This window comes from Anopheles maculipalpis, chromosome 3RL (genome assembly GCF_943734695.1).
Source record: "Anopheles maculipalpis chromosome 3RL, idAnoMacuDA_375_x, whole genome shotgun sequence".
NCBI classification, from domain to species: Eukaryota; Metazoa; Arthropoda; class Insecta; order Diptera; family Culicidae; genus Anopheles; species Anopheles maculipalpis.
The window spans coordinates 58037406-58062917 of NC_064872.1; the positions used below are offsets into that span (position 1 = coordinate 58037406).

The following is a 25512-nucleotide window of genomic DNA, read 5'->3' on the forward strand; positions in this document are numbered from 1 at the left end:
GTTTGCAAAAAAGTTGCACTAATTAAAATGGGAGCATTTTGTTGACATTTGCTCCTACATTTGCTGTGCCTATGTTGGCGAATGATTGATGAAATTCTTATTAAGCACTGATGGATTATAAATATTATTTCCCGCTTCTTTCACGCGCCTGTCAGATAATGATGTGGTCAGGCTTTTGAATACGTGTCAGAAAAAGAGTAGCAAGTTCATCCCCAAACCTTTGCTGCTTATTTAATTAATTAACAGAGCAAATGCTTAAACACCTTACAAGTGGAATTATTTTTTATAGTTAAACAATTCTACCGGTGTTGGTGGCTTTTACACATTCAATAAGATGTCCATCATCATACAACTTAAATGTATGATAATATATAATGTATGAGAAATAAAATCTCATTTTGCAATTCTGTAAGTAACAAAGCAGATAAAAAAGCGCCTGCAATTATGCAATCAGAACTTTTAAAATTTCTTTTCGAATTTACTGACTTTCTACCGTTTTTAAACATCCTCTACAATACTCTGTTCAATCAGTTATTAATCTCATTTTATTGCTCGATGTGAAAATTCATTTTTTTTAAACAAATGACTATTTTCTTCTCATTTCAGAAAGCTAAACGAACTGCATCGAGTTTTAGTTTTGCCCATACACTACGGTACAGTGTATCCGTGGCACGGTTCGAGCACTACCCTCGAACCGGACACAGTGAGCGTAAAAAACACTCTGCTTCACCTTCCAACAAAACGGCTCGTGAATGATGTCCGTGCAGCAGTACTGTCTACGGTGGAACAACCATCAGCCGAACTTCATCTCGGTCTTCTCGACGCTGCTGCACAATGAGAGCCTGGTGGACGTTACGCTGGCCGCCGAGGGACGGCAGCTGCAGGCACACAAGGTGGTCCTGTCGGCGTGCAGTTCCTACTTTCAGGTAAGCACATTTTCCGATGCGCCTAAATGTAGGCTTACGGTGTGGTAGGAAAGTATTTTATTTTTACACTTAGTAGGACTAAAAGTTTATCTCTTTATTTTAGTATGAGGGAAAATCATTTCAATAGTTGCTTTACTTTAGTAAGTTTTGTCTCACACGTTTTTTTTTGTTTTTGGGAAAAGCAATCCGTTTGAATGTGTCTTTATTTTATTGTTTTGTCCGGAAATCTTATTAAAGTAACCGAAAAATGACTCCAAAACATATCCATTGCAGCCATTCAGGCGTTTCAGACTCTTTACCATTTGCAGGACAAGGTTTGTCCTCGAAATAAATTTTCGATTCAGATTCTTGCTTAGTTTTTATGTGTAAGAAATGTATGAAAGTGTAACAAAAGGTCGTTCTTATTACGTTCAACGATAAACGAGCTACATTTCATGTAGAGGAAATAAATGCGAAACCGTGCTGGATGCGACTTTGGTGGCATTTAGCTTTCCTTCGACCCCTTTTCTTCAACATCAGGGTGTATGATCTTGGTTAATTGCGTCAATATCCCTTTCGCTACTGTCTTCGATTATACTTGCTCCCACCCAGTTTGGCCGTGCTGTTGCCTTCACCCATGACATGTATTAATGACAAGCATATGTATGAGGAAACCAGGATAATCATGCAGCCATGCTTTATCAGACCAAAGATAGAAATGGCGTGTGCGTGTAGCATACGACAAGAAAAACTGGAGAAGCCTTTTGGACTAATTAACCTCGATCGCCGAGTGCATGAATGTGTTTGTCGGTGCACGTAGTTTCATATAATTACTAAACTTTAAATGCAAAAAAAATGCCCCGCCCTGTACCCCATAGAGCACAACAGACTATCGATTATTGCTGTGATCTTATTTTGTGTCTGTTTCGCTTTGTTCCAGCATGTCGTAGGGATGTGCTGTTTCTTCTGTTGCAAATGTTACACACGCTTCTTGCCATCAGAAATATTCCCCGCGGGAAAAATCATCACGAGACTCTTCATTACATCCAAATGGGTTTCACACTATTGCTAACCTCGAACATTTCCCACCCTAATCAACAGTGAAGGAAGAAGTAAAGCCTCAAGGGGATTCTTTCGGGTTGTTCCCTTCGATTTCCTTATCCCGTGTGCCATCGTTCGACACGCGTTGCAGCCAGCGTGTTATTTAATCATCTACCTCACCACCTGGAGCAGAGTGGTAGTGTATTGCGAGGCTTCCAAAGATGTGTCACAACTAGGATGTAGAAAAAATCATGAAATTTTTATCAACTGACAAAAACACAGTCCTCTTTGGTAAGGGGGTTGCTTCTTTTTGTTGTTGTATTGTTTGAAATGCATGAAATTCTAACGTTCGCCTAAGGGTGAGAAGAAAAGGGGTTATTTTATCGCGTGCATAGGGAGAGCAGTGTTGCGTAAAACGGAACGAAAGGACAAACAACAGTAGCGGGTACATCGTGTGTGTAAAATCTGTTCATATGGGTGATAAAGTTTTTGAGACCCGGGAAAAGAAAAGGGGAAGGAAAGTGATTCATCTTTCGCGTTACATATTTCTTGCGATAAATCTTCTTTACCATTTACCGGGTTTGTTTTGTTTGCTATATTTTGTCTTCTTTTTTAAAATGAAGAGTATTAATCCTTTTTCATACATCTTCAATAACTGATGCTTATTTTCACTCTCTCTAATCTTCCAGTCCCTATTCACCGTCAATCCCTGCCAACATCCGATCGTGATATTGAAGGACGTGCAGTACAACGACCTTAAGACGATGGTAGATTTTATGTACTACGGGGAGGTGAATGTATCGACCGAACAGCTACCCCAGGTGCTCAAGACGGCCGAAATGCTCAAAATTAAGGGCCTGGCGGAGATGCCGGACGCGTCCGCCGTGTGCAAGGCGGACCTCAGCAAGCTCGACCCGTCCGAGCTAATACAGGCGGCGAACGTTATACCCGGTGCGACTGGCGATGCGATATGGGGCAGTGCCGAATCTCAGCAGCAAGCGCAACAGCAGCAGCAACAACAGCAGCAACAGCAACAGCAACAACAGCAGCAGCAACAACAACAGGCACAACATCATCAGCAACAAACGCAACAGCAGCAGCAGCAGTATCAGCACCAGCAACAGCAGCAACTACATCAACAAACCCAGCAGCTGAGACGATCACCATCCCCCACGACCAACATGTCCCCAGCGGCGCGAAGAAAACGGTTACGAAAGACGTCCACCGGGTCCGGTTCCATATCGACCGATCGGCTCCAGCACCAGCACCAGCAGCAACAGGCGGCTGTTGCTGCGGCCCAGCAGCAGGCCGCTGCCGTAGCTGCCGCAGCAGCAGCGGCGGCCGCCGCTCAGCAGCAGCAGCAACAGCAGCAGACCGAAGAACAGCACGGTACGAGTGCGGACCCCAGTACACTAAACCTGGTACCGCATCTACACATCCAGCAGCAGGTGGACAACATATCGTACGGTACGGCGACGGCAGGGCACGGTGCGTTGGCGATAGGCGCTGCAGCTGCCGTTGCTGCCGCAGCAGCAGCCGCCGCGGCCGGTAACAATATTCGCATCATTAAAGAAAGCCCGAGCTCCGACGTAGACCAGCAACAGCACGAATCGTCGCAGGAGAGCGTCGATGAGACGGGTCACCACATGCCGAGCATTATCGTACGTATAAAGAATGGGTTCACAATGTGCCGCGGCACGTCGAGCATTCTGGCTATAGCTTGGTCAAGTTTATAGAGCGTTTTTTTTTTTTAAATCAGTATGACTGCAGCCAAGTTATTAGAATTGTTACATTGTGTGCTACATTGTACCACCACAAAAAGGAACGGAAAATCCATTAAGATATCCTTCTTCCTATTTTTTCTATATCCATAGAAAACGGAAGACCTCAGTGGGGTCACGCAGACCATACCGATGGACATTTCGACGACACCGACCGCCGTAAACATAACGCAATCGCAGTCACAACATACCGGTAAGTGTGGTGTAAGCCCGCCAAATACATTGTGATCCTTTGCCGCCATCTGTGTACCTGGAGGGCAGCGGATGCCTCTCTCTTTTCTCTCCCTCTCGGTACGCGTCCATCTGTCTGTCTGGAACCTTTCTATCCTCCTCGCCCGTCTCGTTTCCGTCTCTTTAATTCAGCCTCTCTCTGTTCGTTTTTGGTTGCTGCTTTTCGTTCATTCATTGATTGGCTATGGTGCGCCCTGTTTTGGACGTGTGTTTGATATTATTATGTATGCGAATGTGTATGCGATCGTATCGTACAGTACCGCTTCTCGAATAATTTTCCGCTCAATCATTCCCTTCCCTATCTCCATTTCATTACGTTAACGTTAATCATGGTTCATATTATGGTACTAACAAGTGTGCCTCTCTGTTCGTAACTTTAATAATCTTCTCCTGTTTCTTGTACTTTTCTTGTGGATTAAATTTGGTTTGTGAAAGTGATTTGTGGCGTTTGTTTCGGGCAGGTTGAATATTGCATGAAAGCAAGACACTTTTTTTAAAATTATAATACAAATAAAGTGGATCAACATACTGCAGAATCCGTGACAATTTTTTTCCCAATTCGATGCTTTGTTCAATGCTTCTGAAGAAACTTTAACACGGATTGGATCGAACGATCAAATTGTTATGTTGAAGAAGGACTTTATCGTATATTTTCTTATATGTAGTCCTTCTTTCAGTGTACTGCTTATAAATTTTCATCAGACAAGGGACAAGGTTGCTCATACCCCATAAGCTGAATAGAAAGTCCTCACTACGGGGGAAAGTACCGAGTGGGATCTCAAGCTAGATCCTGATGTGTGTAGACCGGTTCCGTTGTCGCCTCAAGAGTTGCTTTGGCTTAATAGCTCGCAATACAGGGTATTCCAGCATTTTTTTTACGCTTTCGTTTGGATTTTTGTCATAAGGGCCATATATTTTTGTCCCGAGGTTTTTTGGCGCGTGACCATATATTTTTGGTTTCTTCTACTGATGTCTTATTTCGGTTTGATATACTAATTTTCCTCTAATTTTACTAAGGATTTATAGCATAAAGACTAAATTTTATAAGCAAATTAGGCTTATTTAATTCTTTAACGATTCCGGTTGTTTACTGATTCGAAATAATTGTTTACAAATTTATTTTTTAGCACTGATTGGACCGTGCTCGTCTGAAGAAGACGACCTATCGTGGTCTAATTGAAATTATGATAAAATTATTGTTTTAAATATATGTTATGTGTTTGCTTTTTTATGCAAAAACTGTTTCCTGAAGATCAGGCAACGAGGCCCACAGCGGCCGCTCGTTCCACATACCACAACCGCCACCGCCCTGCACTAATCCGGCAAGAAAGTGTGCTTTAAATTTTACATCAACAACCATAACAACAGTAATAACGATAGTATGACGTAATATTAAGAGTGTATTTTTGTGTTTCAAAGAACGGCTCCATTATATTTTTTATAACTTATATACAACTATTGTTAATTTCTTACAATTTCCTAAACGATTTTTTCTCCGAAGCGAAAGTGCTTATAAATTTTTATACGAGAAATTCACTCTATATTCAAGCATACCAAACCGAAATAAAAAATCAGTTGAAGAAACGTGCCGAAATATTTAAGGGATGTGAACAAAACTATTTGGGTACTCGTTAAAAGAAACCTCGGGACGAGAACAAAAATATATGGTCACGCGCCAAAAAAGCTCGGGATACCCTGTACATCACTTATTGTTGATCCCACTCAAGAGAGTGTCTTAACTTGGATCCTGGAATATTCGCTCTTTGGGATTAGGATCAACGGAAAAGGAATTTACTTTTCGAGACCAGTTTCTATGTGATGTAGCAGTACTATTTCAAGAAATCGGTAGAAGAGAATTTGTTCAAAAGAATGCGAATATCTCTTTGGTAATTAGGAAGGAATTTAATCCTGCTTTAGCGATTAGTTGCAACTCCACTTTCGCAATAAACTTTGAGGTCTGCTAAGATTGTTGTCGATCAACGATTACCACCAGAAAAAATACATTTTTCATTAGAGCATTCTGCTTTTCACTAGGGACAAGGGATTTTTTCACTAGGGACAAGGGATTGTTACGTGGATGTTACTGGTTTGAAGATCAAAGGTTTACACGGAAAAAGTCACCATGCGATACATCTTCGCTTTACTTCGTCTATTCTTCGTCCATACGGAGCATACTTTAAGCCGGGGACTATTGACAACTACCGATTTTCCTTTGTTCTTGTATGCTGTCAGCTGCGTCCCCGTAGCTATCGTTTGGCACCCTTTCTGCGGTTGCCGTAGCTGCTGCTGTTAAATGATATACAAATGGCATTCGATCGCGTTTAGTTGCGAGGATTGGATCAACTCGATTGTGAGTCATGAACATTATTTTATTTTGTTAAAATTGTTTAATTTTCAAACAGATTATACATAAAGCCAATAAAAAAACAGTCTTGAAACCATTGAGGAGTCATTAAACGATTCTTGTTTAGCCAGAAAATAGAATGCGGATTTTGCCTAGCATCGATATACGCGTTGCTCGATTTACGCTAATTTGTAACATGTTTCGTACTGTTGTATAAATTACAGATCGTAGTTATTTTGTTACGTGAATTTATGTTGTAAACTGATTTTGCACAGAATTTTTTTAATGGCAGTTGTGCATGATGCCTCTCCAAGGCGTATAGCTGGTACTGCTTGTATTTGAAATTGCTTGGTGTGGTTTATTTCTTCGCAGGAAGAAATTTCTACTGTTTGTTAAAATACTTGTAATTCGTGTAGTTTCAAAATAGTGCCATAAAATTTGTGTTATTTTTATTTGTGTGCTACATCACGCCTCAGATCAGGATTCTGCCAAAGCTGATCCCTCGACGCATTACCATGCTCAATTATTTAAAAAAAGTATAATTATTTTTCGGATCCGTAATGGTGTTCTACTGTGTCTGAAAAATAAGCTAACATTGGATGTTAAATTTCGCGCGCCAAAAGAAGCCCCTTGTTTTTATTTTTCGCTTGTCAATATATATGTTTTTGACAGTTCTGCCACATTTCAAGTCACAACATCAACCCGGCTAGAAGTAACAATTTGTTTTCGGAGCTGCGCCAAGTGTTTTGTCCATATTGACCATGTCCAAGTTTGTGGAGCAGCGAGCATGAATTCAATTTTGTTTGCGCAATGAAATAAACGCTGCGGAAACATTGTTAATTTTACAAAAAATGGTGTACAAATGGTACAGTGATTTCAATAATGGCCGTAAGAAGGTCGAAGACGAAGACCGTCCGGGGAGACGACGGCGCCCACGTCGTCCAAATCAAGGATTTGGTTTGGTGGTCAACAAACGTTGGTCCTTTCGGAGACCTTTCGGAACCTCCATCCGGCGAAAGCGGCCAGATTTGTGGAAAAACAACAGCTGGTTTGGCACCAGCCGAATTCTGGCTGTTCAACAAGCTAAAATGGCCGCTTCGGGGACACCGTTTTGACACTATTTAGGAGTTAGAAGCCGCAGCGACGGCGCAACTAAAGGACATCCCAGCATACGCGTTTTCCATCTGCTTCGAGGAGTGGGAGAAGAGGTGGAAGAGGTGCATTGCATCGGAAAGGGATTACTTCGAAGGTTTGGCCGTATAAATTTACCCTAATAAAAAAATCATTTAAGAAAAAAAAAAACGCAGTCACTTTATTTTTCGGGCACAGCAGTATATTCAAAATTATGAGTTGACTGTTCGTTTTAAGCAGTTCAACTCCTCAATCTACCGGTTCTTACAGTCGCATCCTCGATCCGTTATCCGCGTCGCCGGTTGTTATCCTGCATACATCGGGATACGAGCTGGCAACAAAAGAACAATAGGTCCTCGTAGCTGTCAAAAGTCCCTGACTACAAGTATGCTCCGCCTGGCCCTGCCTTTACATTTCACAATAAAAAATGTATAAAAACAGTCATGTGTATAACTTTTTTTTTCAACATCATCGTTTACTCAAGTACAAAAAAATCATCATTTTATATTCATAAAAAGTACATCTATATTTTAAAAATTGATGTAAGTGCAGTGACGGCTATAGCAGCAGACCACGAATAAACCTCACCTAATATGTTGATAAGAATTTTTGCACAGTCATTGCTTCTCAGTGAAATGCCAATATAACGTTTTGTTTTATAAATTAACATAATAGTGAATGGTCTTTCTATTATCATGTATTGTCTGCCTGCATGCTAGAAACTTTCAGCTTACCTTTGTTTATGAAATAATATTCATTTCAACTTTATTTGCTTGCATTTTCTTTTTTCAAATACATTCATTAGTAGATGTTTTTCTCCAATGTGTCATGTATGGCTTCGTTTAACAGAAAAAGAATATCCAACAGGAATAATCCTCTATCAGGTGAATCCTCTTGCCAGCGCTGAATCAAATTGAATTTCGTCACAAAAATGCAATTAATGTCGGAAAGTCGGAGTACCGATAGATTATAAAAATGTATTAAAACAAAACGTAGAGAGTGAAGGTCCATTTTTCATCGATCGATCGAGGTGTGCCGCATATGTGTGTTTGTTCGCATCATAATAAGCTCGAATAGTGTGAAAGGGGTGTTTGTTCAAATTGATGAAAATTAATTTTCCATGGCACACAAAAAAAAAAAAACGTGAAAAGGAAGGATATGGTTGCATCTGCAAAATAAGCACACAATTTTTGCTGTTTTGTACGATATGTTCGATAAAGGGAGAAAAGCGAATCAAGTTGTTATTATGCTGTTGTCCGTGAGTCCTCATTTGGGCGCTCTCGAGGGCGTATGTAATGCATTCTTTCCATGCTGGGTTGTATTGGGATTGTATGCGTAAAAATGGTCGTCGTATAAATTCTGTTTTGGTTATAATTTTATAGCTCACTTGCACTTTGAAATCAGCTCCTTCTCGTCTACGAAGGATGCATTAAACGGAAGCTTGGGAACATGATAGATAAGAATAATTATAGATCATGAGTCGTTCTATTGATCCTGCTGGGTGGAAGCATCTGGTTCCCTTGCTACAATTTTAATTAGCGTGCAATTGGATTCGGTTTAATTAGTTTTTCGTTGCAAGTTGGCGTGGAAGCGAAATTGACATTTTTCCTTTAAAAAAAAACGAAGTTTAACCAACCGCTTGATAAGTAACTTTTGGACAAGCCTGTTTTACCAGTGTAGTACACGAAAACGAAGATTTTTATACTATAAAAAGTACATAGGAAAAGATTCCCGAAGGAACAGAAAGCATAACTTCACATTATTGTCACTTATATGAGCAATAATGTGAATTTTTCTAAGCATGTTAATTATATTTAAGAACAAGCTTTATCTATAATTTATTTGGGTTAAAATTCGATAAAATAAATTTCACACAAAAAGAGCAAATCCATACTAAAATAAGAATGAAATGCCGGAAACAAGATAAACACAAAAAATACCACAAAATCTGCTCCACTGCGCACGATAAACAATTTTCATTTTAAAACTTTTCCCTTTTTCCCTGACACTCACCTTGACTGTGTGCGTGTAATTTTGTAAATGAAAATAAAAAGTGTATGTATTGGCTTATATTGCATTTTCCCACCCCCGTTTTGTGCTGGTATCTTCCGCGCCCATCTTTCCCACTCGTTTGCATTCGTTTTTGCATTGTTTGGATAGAATGCGTGGAATGCAAACTGATTAAAATTCGTTTCGAATAGTCAACAGCACCATTAAGCTACCTCTACCACTGCCTACAGCTTTAGCCACATCCAATAGATTTCGGCGATTGGGTTGGGATTGAATTTTCCCGCAATTGTCCTCTCGCCAACCACGAACGCTGCACACGAACGAGGTGAAAATATATGGACGGCTCGTTTTATGGTGTTGCAACGGTGGTGTTTCCCCTAAATGATTGTTGATGGAAAATTTGGGCAATCCAGCAGGTGGGGGAGAGGGCTCCGTTTTCCTGCTTATTTGACACACACTCACACAAGCTCTTACACCTCAAACGAATGCTAAATTGTTGCCCATCCGGTGGTCCGTTTGCTTTTCCGTTTCACCCATTTTACTGTCATCATGATCCAGATTGGCCGCAGGATTGGCGTATTTCGTGAAACACCCCTGCATCGGATGGGGTTGGTTAAATTACGTCAACTCGAGGCGGGTGTAATAACCGTTCCCTTTCACTTCTCCGTGCTCGTCCCCCTCGCCCTATGCCCGGAGATAGTAGCAACTGTAGTAGCACATTTTCACGCCTTCCCTATTCGGTTCGAGTGCCCGGTCGGAGGCGCGCTGTCATCGGATTTCAATAAAATAGCACTCCTCGAAGGTTCGCTGGAATCACATTTGGCATCGATCGATTGCAGTACGCTAGAAGGTATATTGTGCGCGGAAAGTGGACAGAGGTGGACAGAAGGGTAAAGCATTACCATTAAGTAATGCAAATGATGCACCCTCGTGCTGTGAAACGATTGTGACGGCAATGACACTTTGTGCTGCATTGTGTAGTTTTCCAAAAACTTATAGTGAAGTTTTTTTGGGAAAATGTAAATTTTTGTACTATTTGATGTAGGAATTTAATGTTTTGTTTGAAACTGATGCGTTGAGAAGATCTGACGTAAGTAATTTTACTGAAATTCTTTCGAAAGCTACTTCAGAAACATGAGGAGACTTGATATGACAAATCTGCTTATAGTTCCTTATTATATTTTATTACTTATTTATAAAGGAATGTTATATACAACAATAAATGTCAGTTGACATGATGCATAAACATAGTTTGATTTTTTAAATTTCGTAATGACGGCCAGGCCGTATTACTTAAAATCTAATCTTATGTCTAGCTTTACAATTATTAAACTATAATAATTAAACTTATATCCTATTTTGATGGGGGAGTCATTTCCTTCTCCCTCAAATCAAGTGCTCCTTGTCCCGGGTGAGCTCGGTTGTGGATGTTGTTGTTGCCAGGTACGGTTCTGACGTTGTTGTCCTCTCTATGTCCGCTAAGGGGTTGACGCCTCTTTGGAGCTTCGTGTTGTGGCTGGCGTCTCCACCATCGGCAGAACGCACGTGTCCGAAAGCCACTATAACTTTGGGAAGCTGCAGTAGCATCCAACTCACGCAATCCTCCAACAGTAAAGCCCCAAGGTCACAACTTCACGTCGTCCAAACCTACTTCAATTGCTTCAGTGATCTAATGTTGTCGCGGATGGCGCCGATAGCGACAATAGCCTTGTAAGGTTACTTCAGCAACGAATCCAGACATTCCGCCAACGACAAGGTTACCAGTTACAACTTTGGATCTCCTAAACCAATTTTTATCGACTCTGGGACCGAAATAACGACTGTCGCAACAAACAAAAAACATATCACAAATAAACATAACAAACAACAATCAGTTAATAGGACGATAGTGTGTAAAATCTACGGAAAGGGAGAGGGGAAGGGATCAAAGGACGATACCCTGTGTGGTCTCTTTGGTGAAGTCACACAGAATCCGCGCATATTCGTAGTCCTTCTGGGCCAGGATATCGCGCATCGGCACCTCCGGGAATTTTCCTGATGCCCGAACCGGCTGCTAAGAGCCTGGGTCTAGCCGCATCAAACTCCACACATGACCAGAGGATGTAGTCAATGTCGTAGTATCCGTTGCTACACTTACAAAACCTTGGAGTCGGCGCTACCCATACGTTGAAGATGTGCATTCATCGCATAATGTTTCGACATAAGTCTCGACATCATGCGAATAAACGCACGATCTACCGGGAGCGGGGAAATCTGTAGTGAGATGGAGTGCCAGGACCTCCCGAGTTCGTCCTCATCCACCATGCTCTGCCAGCGGGCCATGCACAGCTGTTGTGGGGTGCGAAGAAACTCGGGAGAACGAATCGACCTCTCAAAAATGCTGCCGTCGAAGGCACATCGTTTGGCCAAGGAATCTGTTTTTTAATTGCCGGAGATACCGCAATGAGCAGGCAGCCATATAAACAATATTCAGAATGCTTTATTAAACAAAGAGCTTAGAATATTCAGTACTTTCAGAGTAATCAGAGCTCTTTAATGCCTCGACGGATTTCAGTGCTTCGACAGCGCTGAGGTTCTCAGTGAATATAAAATATTGGTCCGAAGAATTCGCGCTTATAATGAGCAGTGCGTAGCTCAGTACATAGTTTGATCTGTATTTCTTTGATTTGTATTTAATTGATTCATTTGACACAGTCTTTTAAACAAACATGTCTGTTAAGCCTTTAGAAATCTCTATTGAATCTCAGCGAAACGACAAAAATACAATCAAATTGTTCAATTGGCCACTATTTCGAAATGGAACGATGCAAACCCGACAAAAAGGCTAAATGCCTTACCGGCGATTGTTTAGCTAAACTAAAATTTTATTGTGTCCAATTAAGAAAATGGTTTGCTGCTTTAAATGACACGCTTTACTCTCTGATCGGTGATCGATCCATCAGCCCACCGAAACGGTTTGATCGTCTGTGTTATCTATAATAGCGATTAACTGCTCTGATTGTTGGTTTATTTAGGCTTTTGTGCTTTTTTCACTTTTCTTATTGAGATTTCCCACTGTGTGGAAGCACAAATGAAAATTATTTTACCGCGCAGTAGATAAAAGAATGAAACTGCAACCATTTTTTCGCCTGCTGCTGATTTTTATCGAATGGCTATTAAGCTATTTCAGCGATAGAATAAAACAAAAAAAGGTTACAAAAAAAAATCCTATTGAATTTGTGGTTGTCACTATTGACATGCTAGATAAAATAATAGATGATAAAAATAAATGAATAAATGTGACAAGCGTCGAGGTGTATCGTATGAAGTGTGACATGAATAAAGTTGATAAAACGATTGGTTTGGGGAAATCGAAACAGAGAAAAACATTTCGCATGCGAATGTTTGCAATACGATTTTGTCGCGTTTTTTGTTGTTGTTGCTCAATTTGCTGTTGGATTTGCTGTGAGTGGAAAATGTTGGCACGCACGTAATCAACACTAGTCACCGCTTGGAAGGTGATGAATACTGGTAAAGGAGGGATACGACTTTTCATATCTGTTGGTATTGCTCGTTTTTTTTTTTTGTTCAGTCGAATGCAATCCACGTTGTTACAACATTCATGGTGTGAAATGTAAGCTTTATTTGATATAGTTTTTTTTTAAATTGTCCATACAAATGACACTGCAGACAGCTTGTCATATTGAGGATCTATTTATTGTTCAAATTGTTCTGTGATTATTTTGCTTTTAGCATTAAATTTCACCATGAAAGCGAATAGATTGTTTGTCTTCTTTGGAAAGTATCACTTTATTCAGGATCTTGGATCTGTTTAATATATAATTATAATTTTCTTCTAAATTATTTTATACCTGTTGGGTCCTGCAACAACAGCTGCATCCTGCAGCTTACTCTTTCCTCTGGCGAACACAAAACAGTCCTTATAACAATTTATCACATTTATTCCAAATACACGGTGTGCACGATAAATTTGACAGTTCCTGTGGGAATTGAAACAATTTTTTTTGTTTTAATGAAGTAAATAACAAAAAAAAAAGGTTTTCTTCGAAGTTAAGCTTACCATTTTGGCTGCACAAATTATTCAAAGTAAACACCCTCGGCATCGATGACCCCCTGTATCCGATTCCGGAACCTGGAGCAAGCCCGGACTACCATAGCCCTGGGTTGGGCCGCAAAAGTGGGCCTAATTTTGTTGCCCTAATTCTGCTTTTGTGTTGCAGGACACGTTCGGTTGGTGTCCCTTTCAACCATGCCCCACATGAAGGGACCACTGGAAGGTGGTAAAGTCGTAAAACTGGTCTTTAAACCATTTTTGCTATTTGTCGGCCGTATGATAAGGTGCCGAATCTTGTTGCCACACATACGGACTTGACGACCGTGTCCAGCAGCTTCACATAGCCGTCTGCGTTCAGCCTCAGGCCCTACTTGAAGAAATGTCGAAGAACTCGTCGTTCCGTAAGCAATCCGACCGCGCCTGGTATGATCTTTCCATTGTACAAAAGCCTCACAATCTCCGTTGCAGGTTTCAACCTGCTTGCAAATATGCTTCACCGTGTCTAATGCACACTGCGCCGCCGTCTTGATGTCCCGGTTTGTGGTGTCCGGCGCGGATCGTCATGATACACCTAATTCCCTTTCATAGTTCCGGTGTGAGTCCCCCGTAGTGAGGTCTGACTAACCAACTACGTGGTATCGGCAGTCTAGAAAGCCATTTCGATGGCCGGCATGACCTTAGAGGTCGTTAAGCCAAGAAGAAGAAGTTCCGGTGGGTTCCAGTTATTTTTTCACTGATTCCAATCAGTTATGGCTTTCAAACGATGTATCGTTTGTTTGGATACGATAACTCAATCTCGAACTATAAACGAAACGGCCAAGTGTCAAATTTATTTTGCGCTCGGAGTATACCGTTTCACTTAGATTGTTCCTATCTCGTTCTCCTGCTCGGTTAGCGCGGGTTGAATCGTTGTGATTGTGGATTATGTTACGTGCAAAAGTGCGTAACTACGCTTAAAAATCTTCTGTCTTTTCTCGCAGTTGTTCGCAAAAAAGAACCTTTGCCTTATCTCCTCTTGCTTTTTATCTTAGGCACTTACGCCGATTACAATCTTTGTGCCCTAAGCCGAGAGAAATCGTAATGCGCATAAGGCATTATCAACGCCTATCGATGGTTTAATAGCACCGTTGCTCGCAAACAAAATCTTTTTTCGTTGTCATCTATCGTTGACGTTATATCAACAATTGATATTTTATCATTTAATGCTTAATTAAAATATTTTTTATGCTAACGATCAACAAGATACGAATTAAAATGAAATCCATTCGCTCATGTATTGTATCGATCCATCATCATTCTTCGCAGCATCGAAAGTTGTACTTTACTACATTCAACTTCTGGTTTTGCATCCTCGTACATTTTACACTACCCTCACAAAATGGAGATAATGTTTTGTTGTTCGTCTGTCATTTCCCTGTATCATATGCATCGAATCCCTGAAAAAACCCTCCGGCGTCTTTCTTTCCCCCGTAGTGCGGTATTGGAAGTGTGACATTTTTCAATTGTTCGGCATTTCCGTTGTTTTTCGGTCATTCCTACCGGAAGTAGCTCATTTGCGAATGGAAAGTTGATCGGCGATGAAACAGTTCAACGGTGGAGCCCATCCAGCAATCGGTTGACGATGGACATTTTCGGTACTAATGTATTATGCATCATCGTGTGTCCTGCTTTTTTCACAGGGGACAGATAACCGAGATACACACGCACATATATAGGCATAGATAAGTGTACGATGTCGCTATTGGCAAGTGCTGCGTTGCAGGATGTGTTGGACATTGATATACGATAATGTAAGAAGGGGTGGAGTGGTCATGCGCTTTTGTTCAATTTCCGTCCATTTCCTCTTCTGGGTTTGATGTCTGCGTCTGGTCGATATGTCCTGTTTGTGGTTTTGTGTGTTGTGTTTCGTTCTTTATTACCTTCTCCTTATTTTGTTCTTTATTTGGCTTATATGAGTTTCGACATTCAATTGGGAGTTTATTGTAAAATTGCAAATATTTTTTAAGTGAATTATACATTGGGATTTACATTTTCTAGATTCTGTTATTTATATTTCTGGCCTAATAATGAAAATGCAAATATTGATCATCAAAAATTATTTTAATCTGTTTTAAAAGTGTTCTTCAGCGCATGATTTATACACTTTTGCATGTCCTCAAACCAATTGTCAAAGCACTTTTTCCACTCTGATTGAGATACCTCCAAAACGTGATTTTTGAACGCTTCAACAGAATCTTCTGGGGACAACATCGTTGACCACGCATTTTGTTCTTGATCGACGTTTTGGCCAGTCAAATAAGCGATGGTTTGAGCCGATGTGTGAGAGCTCGCCTGGTTCATGGTGAAGAATGTCTCTTCTTCTGTTGTTCGTTTTTTGAATTTCTCCGAAGACTTCCGAAGACCGAAGACACCTTTTTTACGGCCAGGTGTTTGTGCAAACGAGAGATTATGCTGGTGGAAGAAATGCCAAAAGATGCCTCCATCCCGCAGTATGTCACATGACGATCTTGTGCAATTAAATCTTTAACGGCACCAATGTTCTCAGACACAACGGCCGTTTTTGGACGATCTTTTCGAAATTCGTCATTGAGCGAGCGTCGGTCACGATTAAATTCATTATTCCAGTTTTTAACAGGTCCATGTGCTTCATCGCCATACAAAGATTTGGGTTCTTCAAAGCAGTCTTGTTTGGATAGTCCAAGTCGAAAGTTGTGAAAAATGATCGCAAAAAAATGTTCACAGGTCAATTCCATTTTTTTGTGGCAAAACTGGTTTGTTCAAGTCAATGTAAACTTCAAAAATGATGGTCGTACGTCAAAAAGTTGTGAGTGCGATTATGCTTCAAAATGTTAAACTTTCGAATAAAAATATCAGATTGCAACTGGGGCAACATTTCTTGTGGCCTAGGTCAGAAACATATAAAGCAGCTCACGTATTTGTCTATCGTCATCGAGAATAAATCATTCGATGCCTTCAAGGCTTGTGTTCATGTATGTTCGTACATCCCATCACTGAGCTTTAGCGGCAAATTCTCTCAAACAAAGGTTTCATTATCAGATTTGTTTGGATATCGCAAAACGTGATTGCGACTCGGTTCTTCACCATAAACCTGCTCCAGTGGATGATGATGAGCTTATGGGAAAATAGAAATAAATAATATCTCAAAGCCGCCAAGCTCCCCAAATAGCCAGAAGAGCCACTGATGAACACACCGCGGTTCTGTTATTTTGCTTCCCTTAATTGGAGGTAAGTGAAGCCTAATAGTCCAATTTGCAGGCTGTTTCTGTTGGTACGATAGGCTTGGACTGCATTTGAGTTACGCGCTCGGTGAGTGGAAATCGGGTCGTTTTCGGTGAGTCGTTTTACTTCGTCTTTTTGATTCAGAGTGATCAAATTTATATGCACTAGCGTATAGGAGATTTACAATATCTAGATATGACGTGGGTAGTTATTTTTTAAAATTAATATGGAAAAGATCTGAGGTATTTTTTCCATCAGAATTCGTTATGTGGTTACAATTTGCTTAAAAGTAAGATACTCCTTTCATCTTTGCTAGGAGACATTTCCTTCTCCGAGACGTGAAAGAGTACCATATCCCGGGTGTGCTCGGTTGTTCCGTTGCGTAATATTCCGTCATTCAAAGCCAAAGTTGTGTTCATAGCGAGGGTTTTATCGTGTGAGGGCACGTTATCCCGGGGTGTGTGCGGGTGTTTCCATGCTCGTTGTCCAGATGGTAGCGAGGGTCTGGATCGTTTTCTGTTCGGTTGGTAGCGGAGGTCTTGATCCTCTCGTTTGTATTCTCCTTCTGGTTTGTCCGTCCACGGCGTCCACTCAGGTAGACCTTGACGCAGTCTCCCAGCAGGTCCCGTATCGGAATATTGCGCAACTTTCCAATGCCCTGGACTGCGTCCAACAAGGCAGGTCGAGCAGCCTCGTATTCCACACAAGACCATAGACGATAATCTATGCCGTGGTATCTGAGGCCGCAGCCACATACCTTGGAGTCGACCTGTCCTATACGCTGGAGATGCGCGCCCAAAGCGAAATGATTAGACCTAAGCCTAGACATCATTCGAATGAACGCACGATCACCTGAGATGCCGCGGAACCAAGGCTTCAAGGACACTTGGGGAGTGATCGAATAAAGAAACCTCCCGAGCTCATCGGTGTCCCACAAACTCTGCCACCGAGCCATGCAGAGAGAATGTGGGGCACGCATGTACTCGTGAGGTAAGATAAGCCTGTCGAAAAAGGACCCTTCCGAAGCACCCTTTTTGGCCAACTGGTCTGCCTTTTCATTGCCGAAGATACCGCAATGTGCAGACAGCCAAACAAGAGATATACGGAATGATTTCTCAAACAATGAGCTTAAGACCTTTAATATTTATTTTACGAAATAGTCCGGGCTCTTAATAGCCTTCACAGATTTCCGCCAGTATAAAAATTGTTGTTGTTCGAATGGACATACTTTTCCACAAAAATGCTCGAAATTGCCGCCCTGCGAAGGCTATCGGGGATAGACTTAGTTTGCTCTCTCAACGAGGTGTCTACTGTAAACTGGGAACTGCAGGACCGTCGTTATTCTATTGATTTTCACACAAATTTAATGTTATTGTCTTCGTTAAATTATTTAAGTTTTTTGAGTTATTTTATACAAACAGTAATACACACTACGGAGGTTTTATCAGGAAGCAAATATTGTATTTTAATGTTTCAAGTTTCAACAACAACACCAGCGGGCGTTTGAATAGATCTAAAAAAAAACGTCGAAATGCAATTAAAATTTAACCTTCGTGAAATGAAATCAGAAAACAATGTGATCTATAATACAATCAAGAAAAATAGGGGAAAAATCCTCCATTACTACTACTACTGCACGCCGGGCAGCAACGCGACAACGAATGAAATGGAAAATAAGATAATAATTTATTCCAGCGAATGTAATTAAAATCACGGGGATACACGTGTGTGGTGATGATGGTGATGGCCGACCGATAGCAAGCAAGGGCCGGTGGAACGTGGACAACGATGGACGCTTTTTATTAAATTGGCTCTGGAGTATATTTAAATTATGTTTATGTTACGGTGACACGAACACACGCGACACTTCCCTCGTTTAGTTTTGTTTTATTTGGGTCTTGTGGAACTGAAAAATTCTAGGGTAAATTTTTTAATGTACATTTACAGTTTTGTATTTGTGTTTTTTCGTGTTATGTAGTATAAACATTAGCTTTTGTTTTAATTCTGTATGTAAAATTAGGAAATGAGATATTTTCTAACATTATAACGATTTTTCCCTCTTTCAATATCACGTAATGGAATCGAATTTTTATAGTTTTTATTTCAGTACTATTTTCACATTAACTTTTCCATCATTTTCCCAAATTATTTCTTGTTAATTTTATTTGGTGATGTATTCAAGACCCGCCTTTACCCCGATAGGTGACAAAACGTAACAAACGTATCCACGGCCAGCATTTTGTGCACGGAAAGCCGAACGGATTATTATTTTCGGGTCGTTCATTTTATTCACACGCCAGCACACGTTGCCTCCATCGATGCGCAACTGCTTCTCTCACCCCTTCATGCCAATGCTAACGAAGAAGTGACATTAATGCCAAATGCACCACCGGCCACCGTTCCCAAACCTGCCTCTTCATGGTTCCAGCTTGGACGGGTTGTTTGGAAGCGGAAAAATAGGAAGGTCATTTTTTTTGTGCGCGCCACCAGGCGCCTCCATCGGTGGATTTAATTTGATTTTATTTTATTCATTTTCCATTTCGCTGGGGGTTTTGATGTGGTAGGGCTTTCCCATTTGGGTGCAATTCTAGCTGGTTGGTTTTATTGGTGGGGGTTTCCGCACTGAATCACCGGTAAAGATAAAGAATGCTGTGCTGTTTCGTTGCTCTTCGCACTGCTAACTTTCCGCCACCATTGTGTTTGTTTCGGTGTGTCTTATTGGAAGCTTGATTGAAATGTTATTCAGTTCGTGTCCTTTCGACAACGGCCAAATGAATGCTCATTTTTGCTTCCATGTCACTTCATCTACTATTTTGTGGGAACATTATGATCGCATTACGATTTTCGACCAGTTTGACATTAATGTTAGTGTCAGTCGTGCTTACGACGTGGTTTGAAGAACAAGCCGTCTCACCGGAAACGAAACACACTAGTAGCATACATTGTGCTCATTAAAATACTAATTCAAATACGGAAATAAGCTTGCGCAAAAGGAGTACGATAAGGTGATTTCTGAAGGTAGAAAAAGGCTTACCAAGTGTGAACTCATTAATGGTCAATGGCTTGCGGTTGTACTATCGGACGTAATGTGGTTGGTACTGTGTCAGCAAGGTATAAATAGGTACGAAAAAGGTTCTTTTTTCGCGGCGTGCCTTTTTTTAATCAAATTAAGCTACCCAAAAGAGGTTGGAAAATCAATGAACCTTGTTGTGCCTTGTTGTTGGTGGCAAAGCAAGGCATAATTTGTCGCATAATCAAGGCTCCACAATGAATGAATGGCGAGATGATAATCGGGCCCGAATAACCTAGCGTTGGTAAATGTTTATTTTAACTTCTGCTTGATTTATGGAAATGGTCCATAGCTAATATTGAAGGCAGAACAAGGTATATTGGTCGAACAATAGGGTAACCGTTTCAAGGCAAACGTATTGTTTGACGTCTGTGGGTTTTGAATATCTTGCAAGCAATGTCAATTATTCGTGTATCCTGTAGTATAGTATTTTGTACAAGCTCCTATCATTAGGCAAACGAGCTCAAGTGATGGGAATATTTCTGTTGGTATTACACTATAAAGTATAGAGTAAAAATGAAGCTGAATACCTGCCTCAAATATCAAAATACCAAAATCTTCTTCGTGGTCTGCTCAAGATTGAGCACGTCGCGTCGACATGGCCAGGTCGCCAATTAGTTTCCAGGAACCTTGATCTAGGGCTGCAGTCCTCCATCCACGGCTGCATCCGATCTCCGACAGGTTAGACACCACCTGATCCAGCCAACGAGCTCGCTGTGCTCCTCTACGCCTTCTGCCGAACGGGTCGCTGACGAGCTCCTTCTTGGTGGGGCATGAGTCCGCCATCCTCATCTTGTGCCCCAGCCAATGTTTTCTACCGGCTTTGACTACCGTCAGGATATCAGCACCGCCTAACTGCTCAGCTAGCTCGTGGTTTATTCTCCTTCGCCACACACCCTGCTCGCACGCACACCGCCAAATGGCAGATTCATTGACGTCCTCCGTCAGCATAGTCCAGGACTCGTACCCATAGAGGACTACCGGACGTATCAAGGTGCGGTAAATCGTGCGTTTCGTGTGTTGTTGGAGTCTTCTGGATCACAGGAGTTTGTGGAGTCCGTAGTAGGCACAAATCCCCTGAACGATGCGTCTTCGGATTTCGCTGCTTATGTTGTTGTCCGAAGTTACGATCGTACCAAGGTAGCAGAACTCCTCTACCACCTCAAGATCGTCGTCAACTGATACTCTGCTTCCGAGTCGGATTCTATTACGGTAAGAGCCTCGGGCAAGCAGCTATTTCGTCTTCGTCGCATTGATGCTCAATTCAATTCTATTGGCCTCACGTTTCATTCGGGTGTACGCCTCGCACAACGCCACAGTTTTCCGTCCGATGATATCGATGTCATCCGCAAAGCCAAGGAATTGAATGGATCGGGTGAAAATAGTGCCACGGATGTCGAAGCCCGCGCCTCGCATGACACTATCCAGAGCGATGTTGAACAACAAACAGGAGAGTTCGTCTCGTCTTGTCTTAGACTCCGGTGAGCTTTCCAGGGAATCCTTACCGCCGCATGCTATTCAGTCCGATCTATAATATTGTAGGCCGCCTTGAAGTCAATGAGCAGTTGGGGCGTAGGGATCTGGTGCTCCCGGCATTTTCGGAGGATCTTCCGTAGAGTAAAGGTTTGATCGGTGGTGGATTTGCCTCCAACAAATCCTCATCCGGTTGTAGTTGCACAGAATTATACCTTCAAAATGATGATCCATGGAAAACTGTTCTTATCTCTGCTGGAACGAAGAATTTTAATTGTGGACAAAATAGTATGAGAAGTAACTTCTAAAAGGATTGCCTAGAGCTATTCTATCGTTTAGGTTGCTTATAAACAGGGTGGCCACTCAACCGTCGAAACCGGGAATCCGGGAATCAAAAGTGAATTAGTTTAAACCGGGGAAAACCGGGAAATTTGTATTCTGTGTAATAACATTTATATAGTCACAGTGTAACATTTGTAAAACATTATGGTGTGCGTACACGTTCTACCTAGAACACGTCTTTATGGGTCCCACAAATGATGATGCTTCCGTAGTTCGCTCGTACCTCCTTTGTTTTTAAGGGGTTTTGCTCAGCTTTTTAAGCGTGTTATTTTTTAAAACTTTATTTAGATTGTGGTTTACACTTATGAATCTAATTTCAAGTGATTCGGATTCTTAGAACCAGGGAAATAGGGAATCGAAATCGATTTGTCCACCCATGTGCCTAGTGGTGGCGCACCGAGAATGTGGCCACAATGAGTTAAAGATGGAGACACCTTTCGTGATGTGTTACCACGTTGGCAGACCGATTCGAACTGTCGCTCTTCTCTTTATTAATTATTCTGCTCTGATATTCGTCTGATATTCGAGGAGCAGAATAGTGCTTTATTTCTTGCTGCTCCATGGTATGGCCAGTGGTCTACATTTAGGCGCACATCGAACTATCTTATCCTAACTGTAACACCTGGAAAAGGATTAAAATGTTATATATTAAAATGCTTTGGCTTTGCTTGACAACCGCGAAACGAAGTGGAGTGAACCGTGAAAAACCGGGAAAATCCCGGGAATCTAAAGTCATGATCGGCCGCCCTGTATTTACCTTACAAAAGTCTCCTGTGTAAGACAGATGATCAATCTTCCCCCGGATGACAAACAGCAAAAGCCCAAATATCTCTCTAACTACTTCAAAATTTATACCACGCTTTTTGCTCGCCCATATGCTTTACAATCATCGCACGTGTGCGTAGCGGAGTCGTTTGAAATCAGTTCCAAAAAGCAATAACAATACGCGGAAGAGTGTCGGTTATTGTTTCGTTCTTGTTAAATAGAAAACTGGTCGTTGCTAGACGATCAATAAACGATGACCACACGGCAAACGTTCAAAACAATGGTTCGGAAATAGAATTGGCCCAAAGAACTTGACTTTCGCACATAGATTCCTCTCAAATATGCGACCGAATGTCAGTTGCATGCGTACATTGAAGGTTTTTAATCGCACCCTATTCCAGGTGCGTCGGGTATGACAGTTTTTGGTGCTCCTATAATCCATTGTGCCCAGTGTACGGTGGGACCAGCCGGTGTTGTACGTCGACTTCCAAACATGCCAAAGTTCTGGATCATTTCTGGAGTTGTAAGGGTTTATTGCTGCCCTCTCTCTCTCTATACCAATCAAGGTGGATCGTGTTGGACGGGGCTCTTTTTTGCTTTCGTTTAGGTTATGTCTTCTTTATCGCGGTCGCATACCCGTGTCCAGTTTCTACAGCGAAAGCCAAAACTGTGAATGCAATCTAACGTTCGCCACGTGTGTAGGTACACAATTTTGCGATGGTGGAATTAGAAGGAAAAAGATCCAGAGAGAGAGAGAGAGAGAGAGAGAGAGAGAGAGAGAGAGATCATCCGGAGGCATGATAGGTTTGGATGGACATCCATTTTAATTGGGTTCCTGCTGTACCACACAACTGGGGTAAGCTTTGCGTTGTTTGGCAAACCGACTGGTGGGCGTTTTTGAACTTGACAGGGAGATAGGGAGTTTGGTTAATCGAAGTCAAAGGCCTACAAGTCAGGTCGGGAAGCAAATTACGGATTCTGTGTTTGCTTTCAATCTACACGCGAACGGTCGTTGATAAACCATTCCCTTTTCATTTTAAATTGAGAGTGGCATGGATCGCATTGGAATTAGTTCGGTTCGTTCGTTTGATTATTCTTTTTAAGCAGCGATTTTGCCCTAAAAGGAAGAAGATGGTAGAGACGTTGAAATGGGCTGAATGTGTCGAACTTTCTGCTCTGTCCAAGGATATCTTTTGCGACTTTTTTTTTCCTAAAAAACATTATTTAAACACGTTTGCCTTAGAATCTCGGACAGACAGACTTGTAATGGTTCGACAGAAAATCATACCTCAAACTGAACTTAATAAGGTTGGCGGAAAAAACGTCAATATTATTTCCATCTTCTTTTGCTAATGAATAAAATAAAATGGTGAATAAAATAAAAATAAAATGGCAATTGCGGCAAAATGGAAGCTTTCAAGAAGGACTAGGGTTTGATTTTTACTGTCAAAGAGAATGAAAATTGATTCCCTAAAATGATAGGACGTTTGAATGCAATTCTGATGTAGCCAAACATTTCGATCCTTCCTGCAGCAAATATTTTACACATTTCATCCTTTAAACCACTACCATCCACTGCCCGTCCACTGATTTTATATTGATCCAATCAGTATTGTTTCTATACTTTTCCTCGCCGGCCATCGTTTTTGGGCTGGGTTCGCCTTTTCATCCTGCCGATCGATCTTCTTTTCGTTGGCCGTGGTCCACCTGCAGCATAATATTCATTTCTATTCGAATTTCGAACGAATAAATTGAATATTTTAGTATCACTTTTCCCACTCCATGTTTGTGTGTGTATGTGTGGGAATGTTATTTCTTGGCTGCTGTTCCTACGGTAAGCAGTCGGATGGGGCTATGGCAACGTGCTTTCTACTCACCCTTTCTGAGATTTTGTCTATTTGTGAAAGAAAAACGCATTGTGCTGACAGCACTATTCAAAGCAGTCCTCACCCACACACACACTGCCCCAAACACGGCGCGCCTCTATGTTGTGTGTAAAGTGGCTTCAATGGCACAAGGACAAGCGGGAAGGTCTTGTGGTCATTGAGCAACGTGTTATTGTTCTGAAATATTCATGCAATCGATAGTAACATCGTAACAAGAATATTTTGTCGTGTGGGATTCGCGTGTTGCATGGGAAAAAAGGTAGCCGCTGGGTCTGTCGCTTCTTTAAAGGGGGAAGTTATCAGCCAGATAAAATTTTTGCGAGAAACAATCAGCTCTTAGTGACGTTGGTTGTTGTACTGTGTGAATTAGAATTTACGAAAACCAAATTTCTGGAATTTATTATTCATTTAAACTGATGTTGTGATTTAAATCATTGTCAGTATTAAATATTTTTAAGTTTTGGGGATTTGGAAAAAATCGGTAAATCATATTCTTATTAAATCTTTACCATAAATATGTGGGACTCCTATTTCCAACCATTTTATCGTGAAATTATGTCATACTTATTTATTTTTCACAAAATAGTACAAATTATTTTTAGCAAAAATTATAGTTCTATAGATTCTTTAGATTACTTTTTCATTCTGCATAATTATGCTTCGTGCCACTTGACGAAAAGTAAAGCCAATTTTGAAAGCATGTTTTGATATAATGAAAATTCAAAGGTTTAATTTCATAACAAAGCATATTTTTGTTAAGAAATAACAGAGTATTACTTTTATTTAGTAAGTAGAATGCTATGCCATTAAAAGTTAGTGGTGGGTTCTCAAAACAACACCCGCGGCTCCGAACCGCTTCCGAGCATCGTAACTCCGGCTCCGATTCCGACTAATTCAAAACCACGGTTCCGCTTGGAACCGTCCGGTGCTGTCCAGAGCTGTTTGGAGTTTGGAGCCGTCCGGAGCTGCTAGCCGGCAGCCGGAGTCGTTAGAGAACCGTCCGAAGCTCTTTAGAGCCGCCCGGAGACGCTAGACGGCAGCCGGAGTCGGCTCCGCGAACATTAGACAGCTCCATACGGCTCCGCGAACATTAGACAGCTCCATACGGCTCCATACGGCTCCATGCGGCTCCATACGGCTCCATACGGCTCCATACGGCTCCATACGGCTCCATACGGCTCCATACGGCTCCATACGGCTCCATACGGCTCTAAATGGCTTCGGGCGGATCCAAATATT

The 25512-nt window shown here is 41.4% G+C and overlaps 2 protein-coding genes across 3 annotated transcripts in view; both read left to right on the plus strand.

The window, feature by feature from the left end:
- LOC126562266 (uncharacterized) overlaps positions 1 to 25512 on the plus strand; it is a 472552-nt gene that overhangs the window by 299474 nt on the left and 147566 nt on the right. The gene's annotated exons all lie outside the window — the stretch shown is intronic.
- The window catches only part of LOC126561599 (box A-binding factor), a 35955-nt gene continuing 11150 nt past the window's right edge, over positions 708 to 25512 (plus strand). The window contains exons 1-3 of the mRNA XM_050217845.1: positions 708 to 926; positions 2636 to 3607; positions 3821 to 3920. Of these exons, the coding sequence (XP_050073802.1) occupies positions 753 to 926; positions 2636 to 3607; positions 3821 to 3920 (1246 nt within the window). The 5' untranslated portion in view covers positions 708 to 752. The remainder of the gene's footprint in view (positions 927 to 2635; positions 3608 to 3820; positions 3921 to 25512) is intronic.